This window comes from Nycticebus coucang, chromosome 9 (genome assembly GCF_027406575.1).
Source record: "Nycticebus coucang isolate mNycCou1 chromosome 9, mNycCou1.pri, whole genome shotgun sequence".
Lineage (NCBI taxonomy): Eukaryota > Metazoa > Chordata > Mammalia > Primates > Lorisidae > Nycticebus > Nycticebus coucang.
In genome coordinates, this window is record NC_069788.1 from 77,109,329 (window position 1) to 77,129,505 (window position 20,177).

Consider the following 20,177-nt stretch of genomic DNA (forward strand, 5'->3'; position numbering starts at 1 on the left):
GGAAATGTTGAACAGGCCTATATCAAGTTCTGAAATAGCATCAACTATACAGAATCTCCCTAAAAAGAAAAGCCCAGGACCAGATGGCTTTACGTCAGAATTCCACCAAACCTTTAAAGAAGAACTAGTACCTCTTCCAAAGTATAGAAAAAGAAGGAATATTACCCAACATATTCTACAAAGCAAACATCACCTTGATCCCCAAACCAGGGAAAGACCCAACAAGAAAAGAAAATTATAGACCAATATCACCAATGAATATTAATGCTAAAATACTCAATAAGATCCTAACAAACAGAATCCAACAACACATCAAAAAAATTATACACCATGACCAAGTGGGATTTATCCCAGGGTCTCAAGGCTGTTTCAATATACGTAAATCTATAAATGTAATTCAGCACATAAACAAACTAAAAAATAAGGACCATATGATTCTTTCAATTGATGCAGAAAAAGCTTTTGATAATATCCAGCATCCTTCAAGATCAGAACACTTAAGAAAATTGGTATAGAAGGGACATTTCTTACACTAATAGAGGCCATCTACAGCAAACCCACAGCCAATATCGTATTGAAAGGAGTTAAATTGAAATCATTTCCACTTAGATCAGGAACCAGGCAAGGTTGCCCATTGTCTCCATTGCTCTTTAACATTGTAATGTAAGTTTTAGCCATTGCAATTAGGAAAGAAAAGGTGATCAAGGGTATCCAGATAGGGTCAGAAGAGATCAAAGTTTCACTCTTCGCAGATGATATGATCGTTTATCTGGAAAACACTAGGGATTCTACTACAAAACTTTTAGAAGTGATCAAGGAATACAGCAATGTCTCAGGCTACAAAATCAATGCTCATAAATCTGTAGCCTTTATATATACCAACAATAACCACGCCGAAAAATCAGTCAAGGACTCTATTCCTTTCACAGTAGTGCCAAAGAAGATGAAATATTTGGGAGTATACCTAAGAAAGGATGTGAAAGATCTCTGCAAAGAGAACTATGAAACTTTAAGAAAAGAAATAGCTGAAGATGTTAACAAATGGAAAAACATACCATGCTCATGGCTGGGAAGAATCAACATAGTTAAAATGTTTATACTACCCAAAGCAATATGTAATTTTAATGCAATTCATATTGAAGCTCCATTGTCATATTTTAAAGATCTTGAAAAAATAATACTTTGTTTTATATGGAATCAGAAAAAACCTCGAATAGCCAAAACATTACTCAGCAATAAAAACACAGCAGGAGGAATCACGCTACCAGACCTGAGACTGTACTATAAATTGATAGTGATCAAAACAGCATGGTATTGGCACAAAAACAGAGAAGTAGTGTCTGGAACAGAATAGAGAACCAAGAGACGAATACAGCTACTTACCGTTACTTGATCTTTGACAAGCCCATTAAAAACATTCAGTGGGGAAAAGATTCCCTATTTAAGAAATGGTGCTGGGTGAACTGGCTGGCAACTTGTAGAAGATTGAAACTGGACCCACACCTTTCACCATTAACTAAGATAGACTCTCACTGGATAAAAGATTTAAACTTAAGATGTGAAACTATAAAAATACTTGAAGAAAGTGCAGGGAAAACTCTTGAAGGAATTGGCCTGGGTGAATATTTTATGAGGAGGACTCCCCAGGCAATTGAAGCAGTATCAAAAATACACTACTGGGACCTGATCAAACTAAAAAGCTTCTGCACAGCCAAGAACATAGTAAGTAAAGCAAGCAGACAGCCCTCAGAATGGGAGAAAATATTTGCAGGTTATACCTCCAAGAAAGGTCTAATAACCAGAATCAACAGAGAACTCAAACATATTAACAAGAAAAGAACATGTAATCCCATCTCAGCGTGGGCAAGGGACTTGAAGAGAAATTTCTCTAAAGAAGACAGATGCACGATCTACAAACACATGAAAAAAGCTCATCATCCTTAATCATCAGAGAAATGCAAATCAAAACTACTTTGAGATATCACCTAACCCCAGTAAGAGTAGTCATAACAAAATCCCAAAACCAGAGATGTTGGTGTGGATGTGGAGAAAAGGGAACACTTCTACACTGCTGGTGGGAATGCACAGTAATATGTTCCTTCTGGAATGATGTTTGGAGAATACTTAGAGACCTAAAAATAGACCCGCCATTTGATCCTATAATTTCTTTACTAGGTTTATACCCAGAAGACCAAAAATTACAATATAACAAAGAAATCTGTACCAGAATGTGTATTGCAGCCCAATTCATAACTGCTAAGTCATGGAAGAAGCCCAAGTGCCCAACGACCCACGAATGGACTAGCAAATTGTGGTACATGTATACCATGGAATATTATGCAGCCTTAAAGAAAGATGGAGACTTTACCTCTTTCATGTTTACATGGATGGAGCTGGAACATATTCTTCTTAGCAAAGTATCTCAGGAATGGAAGAAAAAGTATCCAATGTACTCAGCCCTACTATGAAGCTAAATTATAGCTTTCACATGAAGGCTATAACCCAACTATAGCACAAGACTATGAGGAAAGGGCCAAGGAAGGAGAAGGGAGGGGGGAGGTTAGGATGGAGGGAGGATAATGGGTGGGGCCACACCTACAGTGCATCTTAGAATGGGTACAGGCGAAGCTTACTAAAGGCAGAATACAAATGTCTACATACAATAACTAAGAAAATGCCATGAAGGCTACATTGAACAGTTTGATGAGAATATTGCAGAGTGTATATGAAACCAGCACATTGTACTCCTTGATTGCACTAATGTACACAGCCATAATTTAACAATAAAAAAAAGAAATAAAAAAGAGAATGGCAATGTAAAACAAACAAAAAATATATATGCACATATACACATGAAGCAAATGAATGTTTATATGTTCTGACTTTCATTATGTATAATTAATTTGAGAGAAAGTGGTTAAATGGTACTACACTTGATCTTAACCAAAAGGCCGCGAAGCAATAGAAAGTGGTCAAATGGTAAATTACTTTAAAAACCACACTGAAGATAAAAGTTCTGATGATACCGGTGACACAAACATTTGAATTCCTGAAAAGGTCTGAGAAGAGTAGTTTTTCCTGTGGGTGCTAGACAACAAATTGCCCTACATGAAAGTGGGAAGTTGTGGATACTGCAGGAGTCTAGGGCAGGACAGCAAAGCGTGGTGTGAGGGAAATATACTAAGGGGCATGTTATGGCAGCCCTTAAGGGAAACTGAGAGGTGGTTGAGATTTCAGTAAATACTGCCTGGAATCCATCCCCTCTCACCCTTGATTTGCTAAGCCCTGAATGAATCACTCAGCATTTGCCATAAGCTAGAGGTACTGGAGATGCCTGGGTGGATGGAGTGAGACATGTGAACAAATAATTCAACACAGTATGCTAAATACGTGATGATGCAGGGCCAATCAAGGCAGAGGAAAGGTCGACTCGTCTTTCATATAGGAGGGGAGTGTTTCAAGAAAGAATTCACAAAGGGAAACTTTCTTCAACTGAGTCTTGAATTGTGAGTATGAATTCCATACGATTTCTCAAAGTATGGTCACTCGCCCACTTAAATCAGAGTCACTAAAGAGCTTGTGAAAATTGTTCTTGAACTCTAAGCCAGACCTACAGATTAAGAATCTCTGGGGAAGGAGCTTTATAAATTTCAGGACCACCAGCTCAGAGTCTATGGTGGGCAGAGGTACCTCCCCCTCACTCATGCTCCATAGCTCTCTCCTTGACTTTCAAAGCATACTTCTCAATTTCCTACTAATAATTAACTGGCAGGGATAGCATAAATATAATAGAAAGCTTTTATTTAAATATTGAAAGGTTCATGGCCAGCAGCTTATTGTTGTGGCCACCTGCTTACATATTATATTCAAGTTCCCTGTCAGGACTCTGTGTGGTACTTGGGTGCGCACAGCTGCTCACCTGTCAACGTGCCTGACCCTTTAGTTTCTGGTCTCATGAGGGTCCTGAGGTGGAGCAGGGAGCAAGGACAGGAGGTGAGAGGGGACCCCTGGAGGTCTTGGGACATCCCCATTTACCAGTCGTTATGGGAAGTATTTCCATATTTTGATAACGGGTGCTGCTTCAGGTGGCAGCTAATATTCCCCTACACGTTCACGACAGAACAGAAGACAAGAGAAACCCATGAATTTAGTAAGATGTTCCTGTTCTGCATAAATGCAGGGTTTACAAGTATCTCAGGAGTAAAATACAGACCTATGTACTATCTGATGTACCATCTGGGTACTTACATTTTTTTCATTATTTTTAATTGACAATTTTTTTTTTTTTTTTTTTTGCAGTTTTGGCCAGGGCTAGGTTTGAACCCGCCACCTCTGACATATGGGGTCAGCGCCCTACCCCTTTGAGCCACAGGTGTGTTTATTTATGGGGTATAATAAGATGTTTTGAATCTATGTATACATTGTAGAAACAGTCAAGCTAATTAACATACTCATCACCTCACCAACTTAACATTTTGGAGGTGGTGAGAACATTAAAAATCTATTCTTTCAGCTATTTTGAAATACATAATCCATTATTAACAACTGTGGTCACCGTGCAGTCCAGTACCCCACCAAAATGTATTCCTCGGTCTAACCGAGACTTTGTACCCTTTGATCAACATGTCCTCTTTTCCCATCCTTCCCTCTCTCCGTTAGCCTCTACATTTTTGATTTGTAGGAATTGGGCTAAAAAAATCACTTTGATTCCCTTTAAAGTTGATAGTCACTTTTATAGTAATTAAGTTGCAACACTTGTATTAATCCTAGCTGTATGCTTTGCTTTGGGGGGGCCAATTAGACTATATTTCTAACTCTCTAGAGCCCACCATTGGCTTAGTTTTCATTGTACAGTTGCACCTTACCACTGCTTTTCTCTGAGGCTTGAGTGTGGGTGATCTGTGGACCCCAGGGATTAGGGGAAATGATTACTAGGCAGTGACACTTGGTCCTGCCTTGCCTTCTCGGAGCCCCTGGGTCAGTGTTGGACTGCAGACGGTCTGAGTAGGTCACTCACTGGTGTTCTACCCAGTGCCCGGTCTCCATTGACTACTCCTCTCACGACCAGCAAGCGTGCAGACCAGCCCAGTGCTATCTCGACTCCTTCCCCCTTCTTACTTCTTCCCGCTGAGCTAGCCCAGGTCGGAGGTTAGATCTCCAGATCTTTTGTGGGGGGAGCCAACATGTAAACAGATGCGCAAGGCTGTGACAAATATTTCATGAAATAATTCTCACACCAGTTTATTATGTATACCTTCAAGGTCACACTTCTGAAAATTTAAAGTACATAGGTACCACCCGGGGATTCGTTAAGGCACAGATCTGACTGGGCAGGTGGTGGAGAGGGGCTGAAATTCTGCATTTCTAATAAAGTCCAAGATGATGCTCCATTGCTGGTCCACTGATCCACTTTGAATAGAAGGGACCAGGCAATACAATGTCTGGGGGTAGGCATAACTGATTAGTTTTTATCTACAGAGTTTTAGTACATTTTGCAAATTCAAAGACATTTAAAAAAAAAATTTTTTTTTTTTTTGAGACAGAGTCTCACTATGTTGCCTTCAGCAGAGTGCTGTGGCATCACAGCTCACAGCAACCTCAAACTCTTGGGCTGAAGCAATTTTCTTGCCTCAGCCTCCCAAATAGCTGAGACTACAGGTGTCCACCACAACGCCCAGCTATTTTTTGTTGCAGTTGTCATTGTTGTTTAGCTGGCCCAGGCCGGATTTGAACCCACCACCTTCAGTGTATGTGGCTGGTGCCATAATCTCTGTGCCTCAGGCGCCAAGCCTCAAAGACATTTTTAAGAGGTTTATAGCTTCTCATTGCTTTTCAGAAGTAGCATCTCTCTCTTTCTGTCTTTATTTTTTAAAGATAGAGTCTTGCTCTGTTGTCCAGGCTAGATGCAGTGGCATCAGCCTTTAACTCCTAGGCTCAAGCAATCCTCCCACTTCAGCCTCTATAGCAGCTGGGACTACAGGCACATGCCACCATGATCAGCTAATTCTTTTACTTTTTGTGGAGATGGCATCTCACTATGTTGCCCAGGCTGGTCTCAACTCCTGGCCTCAAGTGATCTTTCCATGTTAGCCTCCCACAGTGCTAGGATCTCGGCATGAACCACTGCACTTGGCCAGAGTAGCTGTTTTAAAGCCCCAGAAGCCTGGGGTTCTATGTTCTGTGAGCTTTGCAGTGTGCTCACAGAATATGCTGTGCAGGGGAAGATGCAGAAAGGTAAACCACTAGGAGATTAAGGACTTTGTTCAGTGAGTTGAAGCTCAGATCTCTGAATGTCTCTGCAACCCACAGGACCACACATTACCTTACCTTAGGAAACAGTGGAGAGCCTCTGCCAGCATGTGCTCACCATCAGGAGCCAGTCTCCCAAGAGAGGCTGAACTGAACGTATACCCAGAGCAGGAGACAAGAGATGGAGTGATAAAAAAGAACCTAAAATAAAAATTAAAAAGCATATTGAGAACACCATGTGAAATGAATGCTCTTAAAACCGTCTGCTGCAGTAAGAAATCAAAGAGTTTTATTGGGTGATGAAAAAACACTGTAAACTTCATGTGAAAACATTCCAAGGCTTGGTCTTGTGTAGTATAAAGACTAATTTTACTAAGTAAGGTTCATTTTAGTCAAACGAGCACAAGGAGCTGTAATTCCATTTGAATCTGATTAACACACATGCACTGATGCCCATAGTTTCTTAGTAGCCTTAACACAGTGCTTTTTTTTTTTTGGTCTGTTTTGTTTGTTTTTGAGACAAATTCTTGCTCTGTCACTTGGGTGGGGTGCAGTTGGTATCATCATAGCTCACTGCAACCTCAAACTCCTGGGCTCAAACGATCCTCCAGCCTCAGCCTCCCAAGTAGCTGGGACTATAGATGTGCAGCATGATGCCCTGCTAATTTCAGTGTTTTTAGCAGAGACGGGATCTCACTCTTGCTCAGGCTGATCTCAAACTCCTGGGCTCAAGCAATCTTCCCTCCTAGGCCCCCCCCAGAGTGCCAGGATTATAGGCCTGAGCCACCACTCCCAGTCACAGTGAACAGTTCTTGAAGTGCTTAGGTGCTATTTTGGTGATAGAATCCCAAGATGACAAAAGCATGCCATGATTTATGGTTTTCAGGCAGACTTTGTGCAAAATGTTATAAATAATGCTAAACGCCGTATAAAGTCGTGTTTCTATACCTCAGCCTGAGTCCTCTTCTCTCTTCTGCTCACCTCCATTTTAGCAGAGGACTTCAATCATTTTCAATTATTACATTCTGGCCAAGAAGCAAGCAGACAAGTTTCAGTTAGAGGACCAGAGGCATAGGTAGGAACATGGGCACTTTTACTTGCTGCCCTGCCTGGATGCCCCGTGAATCATTTTTGGAGGGGAGGTTCTGTGGCCCCCAGGGCAGTCTAGCTCAGACTCATTTCCACACACCTATCCCTTGGGTAGGGATAAGGAGGAGACAAGGGTCTGCTTTTGGGTGGGAAGAGCAGAGATTCTGATGTTATTACTGTCATTCCAAACTGTGGCCAGAGGGAGCTGGCTGGAAGGAAGGACTCAGAAAAAAGTACCAAGTGACCAGAGCCAGCAGAGGAAGCCCCTCCCAACCCCTGCAGTACATTCCAGTTGCTGGGGTATGAGCAGGATTAAAAAATACCAGTGTCCTGGCCCCACCTAGGACCAATTGATCAGAATGTGTAGTGGGAGGATCCAGGTATCCATAGCTTAAAACATTACCCAGGTGGCCGAGAACCACGAGTTAGAGCAAAGGTGAGTTTGAAGGGGACAAGGTGGGTGGGGAAGATGGCGCAGCAGCAGCTGCAGGCCCAGCCCTGATTCAGACAGCTTGAGCAGGGGAGGGGACAGGGTGCAAAGAGCAGTATCCAGTAAGAAGGCTCGGCAATTTTTGTTTGGGGAGGACAGGTGGCAGTGGGAAGGAAATAGAAAAGTACAAGGCTGTTTGCAGGTGCCGTAGGTCTGCTCACCACTGGGTGCCGGGCAGGGGAAATAGTCTCTAGCACGGAAGTCCGCCGTGTAGCTGCACATTTAGGTGAAGATTTATAATTGCTTTAACTGGTTCTTTTAAAAATAGACGATATCCTGGATAGAAGAATGGAAGAAAACAAATATTTATAACATTTTGTAGCTGTGGTCCGTGGCCTGGGTCCTGACGGTGTCAGGGCAGGTATTAGGGTCGGCTACTTTGTTCTGTGTCTTTGTCCTCTGACAGTCAAACTCAGTCACCCATCTCTGAAGACATCCTCAGGATGATCACTCTCAGGGACTTTGCTATAACAAGAAGGTTGTCAGGATAAAAAAAACCCCAAAGGCTTTCATTTTCGGGGCAGGCTTAAATTTAAAAAGTCTGTCGTCATTGAGGAATAACCAAATAAAGTACATTTGACCAGTACTGGGCTCTACTGGGTCTTGCTAAAGGAGGCTGTTAAGTGTGGCATACACTTTTATGGTACTGCTGGATACATATTCTAATAAAATTATGTATTGACGTATCTTCACTTGACAGATGGTCCAATTAGGCTTTCTAGAATCAGCACTTTCAATTTCAGGGCCTTTCTTGGTCTCTATCATGACCATTTACTTGGTTTCTGATTGAAGCACTGTGAACATCATGGTGGATGCAGCGAAAGGCTTTCATTTTCGGGGCAGGCTTATTTTCTCAGGTGGTTGCTTGACATGGCCGGATGCCATCAGCAGCCCAGGAGTATCCACTTACTGTGTTCTGAGGTCAAGGCAAACACTTTCCCTTTCTGGAATCGGTTAGATCTCGTCCCGATTTACACCATGCTGACCCGCCCCCTGATCACAGAACAGGTGTACTCAGCCCAAGACTGCAGAGTGTTTTCTCACTGAATGCTCAGAGAATTCAAGTGTGTGCTAAGGATGAAAACAATAGATTTACTTTTACAAGCAGCCTCTATGATTATCTCCTGTGCTCAGGCAAGGACATGTAGTTTTAGTATTTCTTTTGAAAATCCCTCTCTTTGTACAGAGTGTCCCAAAAGTTGCCCCTAAAGTCACTATGCATAGTGAAAATGGGGAAATGTGGGTACATGTTTTTTTTTTGAGACAGAGTCTCATTTTATTGCCCTTGGTAGAGTGTTGTGGTCTCATAGCTCACAGCAACCTCAAAATCTTGGGCTCAAAGCGATTCTCTTGGCTCAGGCTCCCTGGTTACCAGGACTACAGGCGCCCGCCACAACGCTCAGCTATTTTTTAGAGATGGGGTCTCACTCTTACTCAGGCTGGTGTTGAACTCCTGAGCTCAGGCAATTCACCTGTCTCGGCCTCCCAGAGTGCTAGGATTGCAGGTATGAGCCACCACACCCGGCCCCAAATATTCATTATAAAATTTTACCAAGAGAAGGCCAGCACAGAGAATATTTTGTAATGATTATTTTGTAAATAAAGGTACATTTAGCTTCAATTTCCCATTTTCTCTATGCATGGCAACTTTGGGGGCAACTTTTAGGGCACCATATATTCTTTTAGGATTTATTTTTCTCTTCCCTGTTAGGAGCCTAATCAAAGTGTAACAAAGTCATTATAAACTTTTTATAATTTTTTCCAGATCCTTCTAGGCCTTAGGATGAGATGAGCAATATGTGTGCCTCTTGGCATCCTCCCAGGCAGTAAGGCAGAAAGCTGTTTGCGGGTACGCAATCTACTCATGCCCTATATGTGATGTTATGAACACGATTTTCTATATCAACTGTCATCCCAAAATGCAGGCTGTGGATATCACTTAGTGTCAGTTATATAAACACAGGGCTGTGGATATAAGAATCAGTGGCAGGATGCATCTGAGATGGTCCCCAGGGCAGCCACAGCCTGGCTTTTCAGTGATGCAGCCTATGACAGTGCGTTCTCACAATGAGAGGAGCATCATTCCTGAAAGCACTTCTTCTTTCCTTCATCCCACATTGCTTCACCAAACCAAGCACTTTTAGAGCCCTAACCCCTAGTTTGGTGCCAGGGAAACAAAGGTATAGAGAAGGCTTTCTATACCAGTGGGCAGGCAGACATGCCAAACAGTACATTAGCCCAGAAAACGATCACGGTATTGCTGAGGTCCAGAGAAGGCCCCACTATCTTAGCCTTTCTATTCTTTTAAGGTTAATTCCACATCAGGATTGATATTTTTTAAAATTGATTTTTATTCAATGGGAGCGAGAGGAGGCTTTGTCCAACTGAATTAATTTCTCCTTCAGTTATTCTACTTCTTTCAGGAAGAGTAAAGCGTTAATGTAGCACTGAGACAGGCCCGTAGTATACTGGGCAAGAGTGAGCTCACGAGCAGGGAGCCGGGTGTACACCTGGGGGCTGATGCTGCCTCCTGTCCAGGTCTGCGTCTTATGTCATTTTGTCTATCTGCTAACAGAGAGAAAAGTATGAAGTGCTTACTTTCAATTGGCTACATAGCCAAAACTGGCGTTTGAGCAATGAACCCTGATCTTTTAGAAATATTTTATAGGAAGGAAAGCAGTACTTTACAGGAAAGAAAGTACTTTACAGGAAGGAGAGTACTTCACAGGAAGAAAGCTGTAATTTACAGGAAGGGAAAGTACTTTACGGGAAGGAAGCGGTACTTTATAGGAGGAGAAGAGTTTACAAGAATTGCACTGATCGTTCTAATTGTGTACTTGCCCTTGAACCTGCTATGTAGATGAAATCTTCTCCAAAACATATTTCAGAAAATTAGAATGTGAGAAATAGTGTTATTTAGTAGAACAGTCTCCATACTGTTTTGATTTTGCACTGCTATAAGTGAAATATTTTTAAGCATGCCCCAAGATATGTACTTATAAATTATATACATCGATAACCAGTTTGATATATTTATGTATTTTTTGTAGACAATATTTAATACATCAAAAATATTTATATATGTGTATCCAATTGTATTAATATATATTTTAAAACTTATATAAAATATAACATTTAGAAGAATGCTTTCTTGGTTCCAACTACTATAGCAAATTATTGTAGATTGCATGGCTAAACAACGAACATTTATTTCTCACAATTTGGAGGCTGGAAAATCCCAGATCACAGGTGCTGGCAGCTGGCTGCCTATTCATCGTAAAGAGTGAGCAAGAGCTCAGGTCTATTCTTATTTTATTTGTTTATTTATTTTTTACTGGCAGGATCCACTAGGTATTGTAGTGCCCAGGAGTTCCACAAAGACCACACTGCCAAACAAGCCAAATTTACAGTAGAGTCCTTTTATTGAAGAGCCAGCTGGCGACTACTTCAGTGTCCCAAAATGGAGCTTCTGAGAGCAGCCCCGAGTGCTTAAAGCAGGGGTGCTCAAACTTTTAAAACAGGGGCCCAGTTCACTGTCCCTCAGACCATTGGAGGGCCGGACTATAGTTTTAAAAAAAAACTATGAACAAATTCCTATGCACACTGCACATACCTTATTTTGAAGTAAAAAAACAAAACGGGAACAAATACAATCACACTGCTGCATGTGGCCTGCAGGCTGTAGTTTGAGGACCCCTGGCTTAAAGAGTCAGGTTTTTAAGGCTTGGTCTGCATCCTGGTTGGCATGCAGGCTGTTCAGGTACATTGGAGGTGGGGGGAGGGCAGAAAGTAAATATTGTACAGAAGCAGAATTTTGTGGTTAGCCATATGTCATACATTCTTTGTTTTAATATTTCCCCATACATCTTAGTTCCAGTACTTTCCCTCCATACATCTGTGTCTCAGTATTCTCTCCACTTGGCATTGTTGAAAGGTCAGTCTGGGGATAGCGAGTTCATTTCCCAGGCCCAGGAGTTAGTCAAGCAAGAAGTTAGTGAGCACTTTCCCATCTATCTTGGGAGTGAACCAGACTTACTCCATTTTGTTCAGGGCTTGAAACCCAAGAACTGTCAGGAGTTAACTGGTATTTTTCCACTTTAGCCTAGACCTAACAGTATCATGTCTGTTCTTACAAGGGAAATAAACCCAGTTCTGAGGACTCCACTTTCATGACCTAATCACCTCAACTCCTAAGATCATTACTTTGAGGATTAGGATTTCCACATATGAATTTGGGATGACACAGACATTTTTTTTTTTAAACAGATTCTTTATTTTTGTGTGTGTGTGTGTGTGTGTTTTTTTTTTTTTTTTTTTTGGCCGGGGCTGGGTTTGAACCTGCCACCTCTGGCATATGGGACCGGCGCCCTACTCCTTGAGCCACGGGCGCCGCCCGACACAGACATTTAATGCACAAGAAATGGAATAAATAAAAATGAGTTCTGATGTTTTCATCACACTCCCCACAGGCATCTTGTGGGCACTCCTTGGGTACTTACACCCCACTTAGGAGACCAGTCTAGGAAACCAGACAGAGTGAAGAGAGCTGGTCTGCTGGCCCAAAACCATGTTGCCTTTCTTCCCAATGTTAGTCTAAATTCACTAATAAGTCATTACAGAAGGAGTTAGTAAATAGTTACAAAGTAATCCATATGCCAAAATATTAATATTTCTTAAGCGAATGAATAAACTAGTGCATATGAATGAAAAGAGGGCCTCAGATTCATCTCAGCTGTCAGGGTGAACTCATTAGAGGAACATACCCCCAATGTGCTTTTCATCCCATTAATTGGGAATGATCAGAATTGTTTCAGTGACTTCAAGCTTAGGAGCACCAGTCCTGTCCTCTTGAACCAGTAAAAAACGTGTATTTTTGACAACAAACAAGATACATCTACCAACTTATGTTTCCTTTTCATCATCTTCTACACAAAACTTGGAAATACAAAGTAAAAACACTTCATTCATATTGAAGTTCTCGAGGTTGCTAAACGGGAAAGAAAAGGAGAAATACAGCTTTGGTTTATTGGAAACTCTTCAGTTCAAAGTTCCTCTAGATGTCAGTGTTACATGGGAAATGAAAACATAATAGCCTTTAGCAAGAAATAAACACCTTGGTACATTATTTAAATGGTAAAACATGTGTGATATGTAATTACCAAAGGAAAAAAAACAGCCCCATTTGGAAGCTGGTTTCTTATGTTCTTCAGGACCAACAGCTTCTCCTGTGGTCAAATCAAACTCAAGTACCCAAGGAATGCTGGCCCAGCGTGTGGATATTTGCTCCCTGACACTCAGACAGCTTCAGAGGCAAACGTCAATTGATTAGCACTTCATGGCGTTCTACAACCAAAGTTTCAATTTTACATATTTTTGTTTGTTTGTTTTTTATATTTCAAATTAATATGACAGTAAACATTTTTAGGTTACATTGATTCATTTTACATATTTGGATGGACTAAGATTGCCTGAATCACATCCGTTTTCATTAGTAAGGCCATGTGCTCTTTTACTGTTGTGTTCACGCTTACTAAATCCAGAAGCACAATGCTTATAGATGCACCTACCATTCTCATTTCAAAAGGGAAGACTTGAAAGACAGTTACAAACTAGATTAAGCACAATTAGCTAAACTGTCTCATTTGAGTAATTTGGATATATGTCCTCTTTGTTTTTCTTTTGCCTCTCTTCCACATTAATTCCTATTTTTTTATTTTTTTTTGAGACAGAGTCTCACTATGTGACTTTGGGTAGAGTGCTGTGGCCTCACAGCTCACAGCAACCTCAAACCCTTGGGCTTCAGCAATTCTCTTGTCTCAGGCTCCCAAATAGCTGGGACTACAGGCACCCGCCACAACACCTGGCTATTTTTTGTCGCAGTTGTCATTGTTGTTTAGCTGGCCTGGGCTAGGTTCGAACCTGCCAGCCTCGGTGTATGTGGCTGGTGCCGTAACCACTGTGCTACAGGTGCTGAGCCTGCCCTTCTTTCTTAATCTTCTTTCTTATATCCCATGGTATCAATATATATTAACAATGTGACTTGGCTATAATACTTTTTTCCCCCCAGAGAGATAGTACAGTACAGTAGTTAGGAGCACACCTTCGTTAGAATCCTGGCTCTACCATTTCTAAACTTTATAATTGGGAAATTACCCAATTTCACTTATAAGATGGGGTTAATAGAATCTATTCTAAAGGGTTCTGAGTTAATAATGTAAAGTGCTTAGACTAGAGCCTGGTACACAGTCTGTGCTCAGCGTATGCTCGTCCCCACCATCACCACAGCCATCCCTGTCACTCTGCGCTGGCCTCTAGGGTCAGCACCAGGGAGTAAAAGATAAACCAGCCTTTTTGCCCATTAGAAGCCCACAGTCTAGTGGGAAATTTGACAGGAAAAAAAGTTCAATTAAGAGTGGGAAGGGACTCCAGAGGTGGGAGCACCTGCCGAGCTCTGGGCCGGCACAGAGGAGGTAGCATCCAGCCTTGTCTGAGGACATTGAAGGCCATTTTCCCTGCAGAGGGAAAAGTATGCAAATATCTGCTCTGCCCTTTTGCTTAAAAGAGAAACTCTGAAGTTCTAACACCTAACCTTGATTTTCCACAGATTTACTAAACATGCCTCTGTGTTCTAAGGCCCCTATCTGAAAAATGGAAATGCTCAGAACCCGTGGAATTGGTCTCTGAGTTGTTTAAAAGCGCATTTGCAATTTGTCTTGATGTCCATGCTCTGCACTTAACTTGGTGTTTCAGGTTTGCAAATCACCCTAAGGCAAACTGTGTTCTGTTTCAAAGGGGGGGGGGGAAGAATAGACAGCCACACAATTTCACTAATTTATAATGCATAACTTTAGAATTTGTGATAATTTGGGTGGATTAGGCTAATGTTTACCTTTTATATGGTATACATTAGTGAAGGGTTTGCTAAACTAATTCAGAGAATCCAGGCTTGTGAGAAGAATGTTTATCTACTTAGGAAAAGGGCCATCTGTTCTAAGCAATGTAAAAGCTCCTTTTATAAAGCTTACTTTCATCTCCAACTTTCTGGTTTACAGAGGCCATTCACAGTTATCCTCTCGTTTTTATTTGATTCATATGTGAACCATATCAAGACAACTTAAACAGAGGTCAAGGGCGACATACACATTATCAATAGCCTTTAATCTATTTGTGAAGGTGGGCCTTCTTCTACAAACAGTGATAGAGTTTTACGGAATTCCTTTGAAAATAGTGAATTCATTTCAGATTCTATAGTCTTTAATTAAGACTGCTCTTCCCTCTACATTATTATTAATTTTTGTGTGGAACAATAAAATATAGGGGATGATTTTGCCCCCCAGGAGACATTTAGCCATCTGGAGACTTTTGCTTCCTCACAACTGGGAGGGAGGGTGCTGCTGGCATCTGGTGGATAGAGGCCAGTGATGCGCCTTAACATCCTATAATGCTCATGACATTCCCTACCACAAAGAATTGTCTAGTCCTGAGTGTTGGTAGTGCTGAGGTTGAAAAGCAATGTGTAACCTCAGTTATCGAATTGTGTATCCACAGGCTAAGGAGAAGCTGTGGTCAAATTCTGGCTTGACCGAAAGGGTGCCAGTCAAAGGCAAAAGAACATCAGCCCTCACAGGTAACATCTTTAGAATACTAGATTATTGTGGGTAAAGAGAGTTCTGTTATAAAAGTCCTGTTGCTGTTATTCTCATTCAGAGGAAGTTACACTTTCGCAAAGCCCTGTGTAAGGAGAGGCGCTATTTGTGTGAATACCTGTATTTGGCTGGCTTTGGGTCCTAACCAGTTACAAATGAAAACATCTGTTGGAACCAATTGTCAGTCAATTAGTCATATTTCCTTCTACTTTGCTTTTAAAAGTTTATATCTGTTAAAAAAAAAAAAAGAAATGTGACTAAAGATGCCATTATATGGAGCCAGAAGTATATTGATAACATGCATTCTCCATTAAAATATTTTGTGTCCTCTGGTGGCTTCTAGAGAGATCTACCCAGAAGAACCAACTCCTCTCTGAGACAGAAAAGGTTAATAAACTCAACAAGAAAAATGCTGAGAAGATCAACGGCTCTCTCGTAGAGAGAAGTTTGGCCATTTTTCACACAGAAAGCCAAGATGAAGTGGAAGATTTTGCTCCACGAAATCCCGCAGAGCTGAGAGGGAACACGGAGGGAAAAGTCATTGCACGTATAGAGAACCGGAGCAGACAAGAAAATGACAGTGCTGGGGATGATAAACAAGCCACCGCAGACAAAAACGAACACCCGGGGTTCAAAGAAGAGAAAAATGGGCTTCATTCTAAGGAAGTTACTAGTGGACGAGAAGCCGAGAAAAAAGAAGAATTAGAAACTGCAGATGAGCCAGTGATGGACCAATGTCCACATAGAGAGCAATATACTGATAAAACTAACGGTGACCAAACCCAGGAAAGGTAGGGTTACAGAGTTACATAACCACAATCAATGTGTGCGTAGATCTATGTGCCACTACAATTTAAGGTCATATTAAAAAGATAAAGAAAAAGGATAAATAAAGAGAGTTTTTAAAGCAGGGATTTAGAACCCAATTTCCCGGCTTATGTAGATTTTTCATGTTCACATTTTCTTGCTATTATTTTTTTCTTTCCTGTTCTATTTTTAGGCATTTTATTGTTTTCTAAGTTTTCTACCCACTGGTGGACGAAGGTGATGATTAATAGTGCTCACAGGAATCAGTATTTTTAAAAGATTAAGTAAAACTTTTTTTTTTTTTTTTTGCAGTTTTGGCTGGGGCTATGTTTGAACTCACCACCTCCGGCTTATGGGGCCAGCGCCCCATTCGTTTGAGCCACAGGCGCTGCCCTTAAGTAAAACTTTTTTTTTTTTTTTTAAGCAATATTAAACACATCCCTTCTAAGGCCAAGAATTAATTAATGATTAGATTAATCTGTAAGTTAAAAATCTGAATCTAAAAAAGTTTACCTGCTTGGTCATACATGATAAATTAGCTATTTTCTCCATAGTGTAAGAATTGGGTAAGAAGTAGATTATTGACTTTCTTTCTCAACTGCAAAGTTTCACATATAAATTAAGATAATTATATAATTAAAATTAAGTACTCAAAGTTATGACAAACCATGGTATCCATTTGGAACAAAGAACATCAAAATACTGTGTGGTCTGTTTTAGGAATTAAGACATAATTCTTATTTCATTTTTAAATAATATATTTGAAACCTAATCTTGGAGAAATTTAATTTCCTGAGAATTAAACATAAACACTAATGATTACTAAGAAACTCCATCACTGCAAAAATGTGCTTAGTAAAGTCACGAGCTGCTGAGAAGTGGAGATGAGGTCAATTCTTCCACCAATAAAGGTTTCTTCTCCCTGCTGTTAATATTCAGAGAGGTTATTGCTTCTTTTATCATGGTATCATAATTTCTCCTATAAGGAAAGGATGTGAAACAAACAAAAATCAAATTAGTTGAGTATTTATAACATGACTGCTTTTATAAAGGGCCAGTGGAATAACTTGGGGTCACAGTGAGAACCCCGGGGAGACCCTCTGGGATCCTGGTTATCTACACCCATATATGTGACAGGCGAAACATTTTATCCCCAAACACTGAAATGGTCAACTCTGTTTTGGAGCGTCCATCCTCTTCACCAAAACACCATTTTAAGAAAGCTTTAGTTCTATGCATTTTGACCACCTGAAAGTTTTCTCCTTGAAGCTTTGAGAGCTGCAACAGGATTTTATTTTCCAGGTGTATCAGCAGCCTAAAGGCCCTTTCTACAACACGAATCCTGGGAAATCCAGCAGTGGAATCCATTTTCCAGAATGCTGAACAAACAGTGTCCTCTGGCAGCAGTAAGCGCAGAGTGACAGAGGAGTGCTTCACCAACGAGGACAACAAAAAGAGCAGAGTAGATGTAGTGGGCACAGGTGAAGAGCACACGCGTGGAAAGACACGGGAGGCCAGGCAAGCCCAGGGGAGCTCACAGGGCAAACCCCAGGAGTCAGCTGGGAGGAAGACCCCGGGAGAGCAAGACCTCCTGACCCCACTGGGTAGGAAATGGCTTTTGTTTGGGCCTTGTGGGGCTTTTTAACCTTTTCTAGCAAGCATTTCCAACTAAATTTCACTTAGTCTAACAGCCTGCGGGAGACGTACCGCTACGTTGATGCCATTTGTGTGTTTAACTCACCCCCTCTTCTTTTTATATCTGAAGCAACGATACTACCAAGAGAATTCTCTCATGACTTCCTTTTTTCAGCATATTTATGGTGTGAGAGGTGAATGTCCATGTCAAATCAGATTCCAAGAGATTTATATTATTTGAATTTAAAAAAGGTAACACTTGGCAGAGTGCCTGGAACAAGATAAGTGCTCAAGAAACAGATGTGACATAAATGTAGATGTTTGAAAGCAAAGCTATTATCTACGCACCTCCCTCTGTTTCGTTATCATATGCCTGCAAAGGCTGCTTCATAAATGAATCAGTGGAGAATGGACAGGTTCATGGCTAGCATATTTTAACGGTAGTAGTCATGGAAAAGTCACAGAATCCTGGGAGAAACATTGCTAAGTAATTATGTGTGTTAGAACCGACACTGATGTGGACTAGCATTTAAACACTTAAGAAGGAAGGTGGGAAGTGGGAGAAATTTGATAGCTATAGAGTACACACTTACCTAGTTTTATTGGGTGTTTTATTTCCAGCCAGCCAGGAAAAATTCATCTTTGTGCCTTAAATGTGTCTTCAATAAAGTCTAAAACATTTTGGAAAGTAATATATAATATCAAACATTTCAATGACATGAAGAAATGTTTCAGTTTTCTTTTTTTTTCTCTCCATTTTAATGAAAATAATGGATTATATCAGTGGCACATTTAAAAAAGTGGATCAAACGATTTCTCATATTTGAATTAAAATGGTCTCAGGCTTGGAAGGATTCCCTGTTGGGATTATATTGGGTTTGGAGAGTTTTAACTGTTTCGACATTTCTAAAAGTGGTGTGAAGAGGGTCTGAGTGATGGTTGAGCGGTCCCCACCATCCCTCTCTGAGATGTCAGACATCCCCTTCATGAGTCACAGCTCATAATCCAAAGTGAAAATTTATACTGCTAGATCATTTGGAATAAAACAGAGGGGTCATTGTATTTTAGTATTAAAGGAGTGAATTTTTACCATGAGGAACAATGCTGGCTGCCAGAAAGAGGTCGGACTGCTTGACAGATGGCCCTTCTTTTCCTCTTGCCTTCTAGATGACATCCCAGCTCCTCCAGCCCCATTTGACCATCGCATCGTGACAGCCAGACAAGCAGCAGTCAACAGCCTCTACACTGTCCGCCAAACAGAGATTTTAGGAGGGTAAGTAACACTCACTCTTAACAATCTTTCAACAAAAGAAGAGAACTTCCGAAGAGACAGAGCCTGGGGATTTCATACATGTTTGCTGGTCTCAGCCTGGAGCACCAGAAATGTTACAAACAAACATTTTAGGAGATTTTAACTATTAGTGAAAATCGTCACCGGTGCCAGAAAGGTTGATGTGGTGACTACATTCCGTGTTTATTATCTGCTTTACTTCCCATGTTGTAATGTCTGAAAGTGAGAAAAACCCCATGTGAGTCACCAGAAGGTCTAGCAGCCATGGCGTGGACCCAGGCAGACAGAAACCAGAAATGAGTCAGCGCTGCAGTTCTGTGGCATGTGCTGAACCCTGTTATCATTATTGCATCATCCTTGCCCATTTATATTGTCCCTGCATTAGTTACTATTACCATTTCAGTTGATGACTTTGCTCACCAAAGAACTTATCTGAGGGATAGCTAAATGGGTGCTCTCTCCCCAGAGAAGGAAGACTAAAGCCCATCAGGGACCATCTTCACGCTGGGGGAGCCAGACGTTCTTTCCTCTTCTGCTTTATTCACAATCCCCCTATGATATCTTGTAACTCAAAGCCTAAATTATGAAGTTTACTACCATCAGCCTGTCTACGTAAAATAGGAAGAAGAAAGTGGAACATTTACCCACATATGTGCAAAATTTACTTTCCAACACAAGGGAAATACGCATAGCTACTGTAGCACAGGTTTCTGCAATTGGTCATTAGGATGAAGTTGGTATTTGTAAAATCCCTTCTTCCTGCTTCCATTCCCTATTTCTCTGCCCTCTGCCACAGGGAGCCACCTGAACTTTTTCTTCCTCAGCTGACTGGTCACACAGAGTGCCCCGTGAGACAGTGGGGATGGTCACGGGGCGATGTGGGAATTCCACACAGGAACTGGTGCCATGAAAGTCTGAGGGATTTCAGTCTTCAGGGACTTCTGTGGCAAGCCAGCAACTATTTCTCTAA

General features: G+C 41.1%; 1 protein-coding gene across 6 annotated transcripts in view; it reads left to right on the forward strand.

Moving 5' to 3' along the window:
• The window catches only part of MYLK4 (myosin light chain kinase family member 4), an 88,674-nt gene that overhangs the window by 47,256 nt on the left and 21,241 nt on the right, over positions 1 to 20,177 (forward strand). For 4 of the 6 annotated variants that reach the window (XM_053602131.1, XM_053602132.1, XM_053602133.1 and 1 more), the window contains 4 exons: positions 15,377 to 15,455; positions 15,818 to 16,265; positions 17,584 to 17,885; positions 19,084 to 19,189. In XM_053602131.1, coding sequence (XP_053458106.1) covers positions 15,377 to 15,455; positions 15,818 to 16,265; positions 17,584 to 17,885; positions 19,084 to 19,189 — 935 coding nt within the window. The remainder of the gene's footprint in view (positions 1 to 15,376; positions 15,456 to 15,817; positions 16,266 to 17,583; positions 17,886 to 19,083; positions 19,190 to 20,177) is intronic. The other 2 variants (XM_053602135.1, XM_053602136.1) reach the window with 1 other exon arrangement.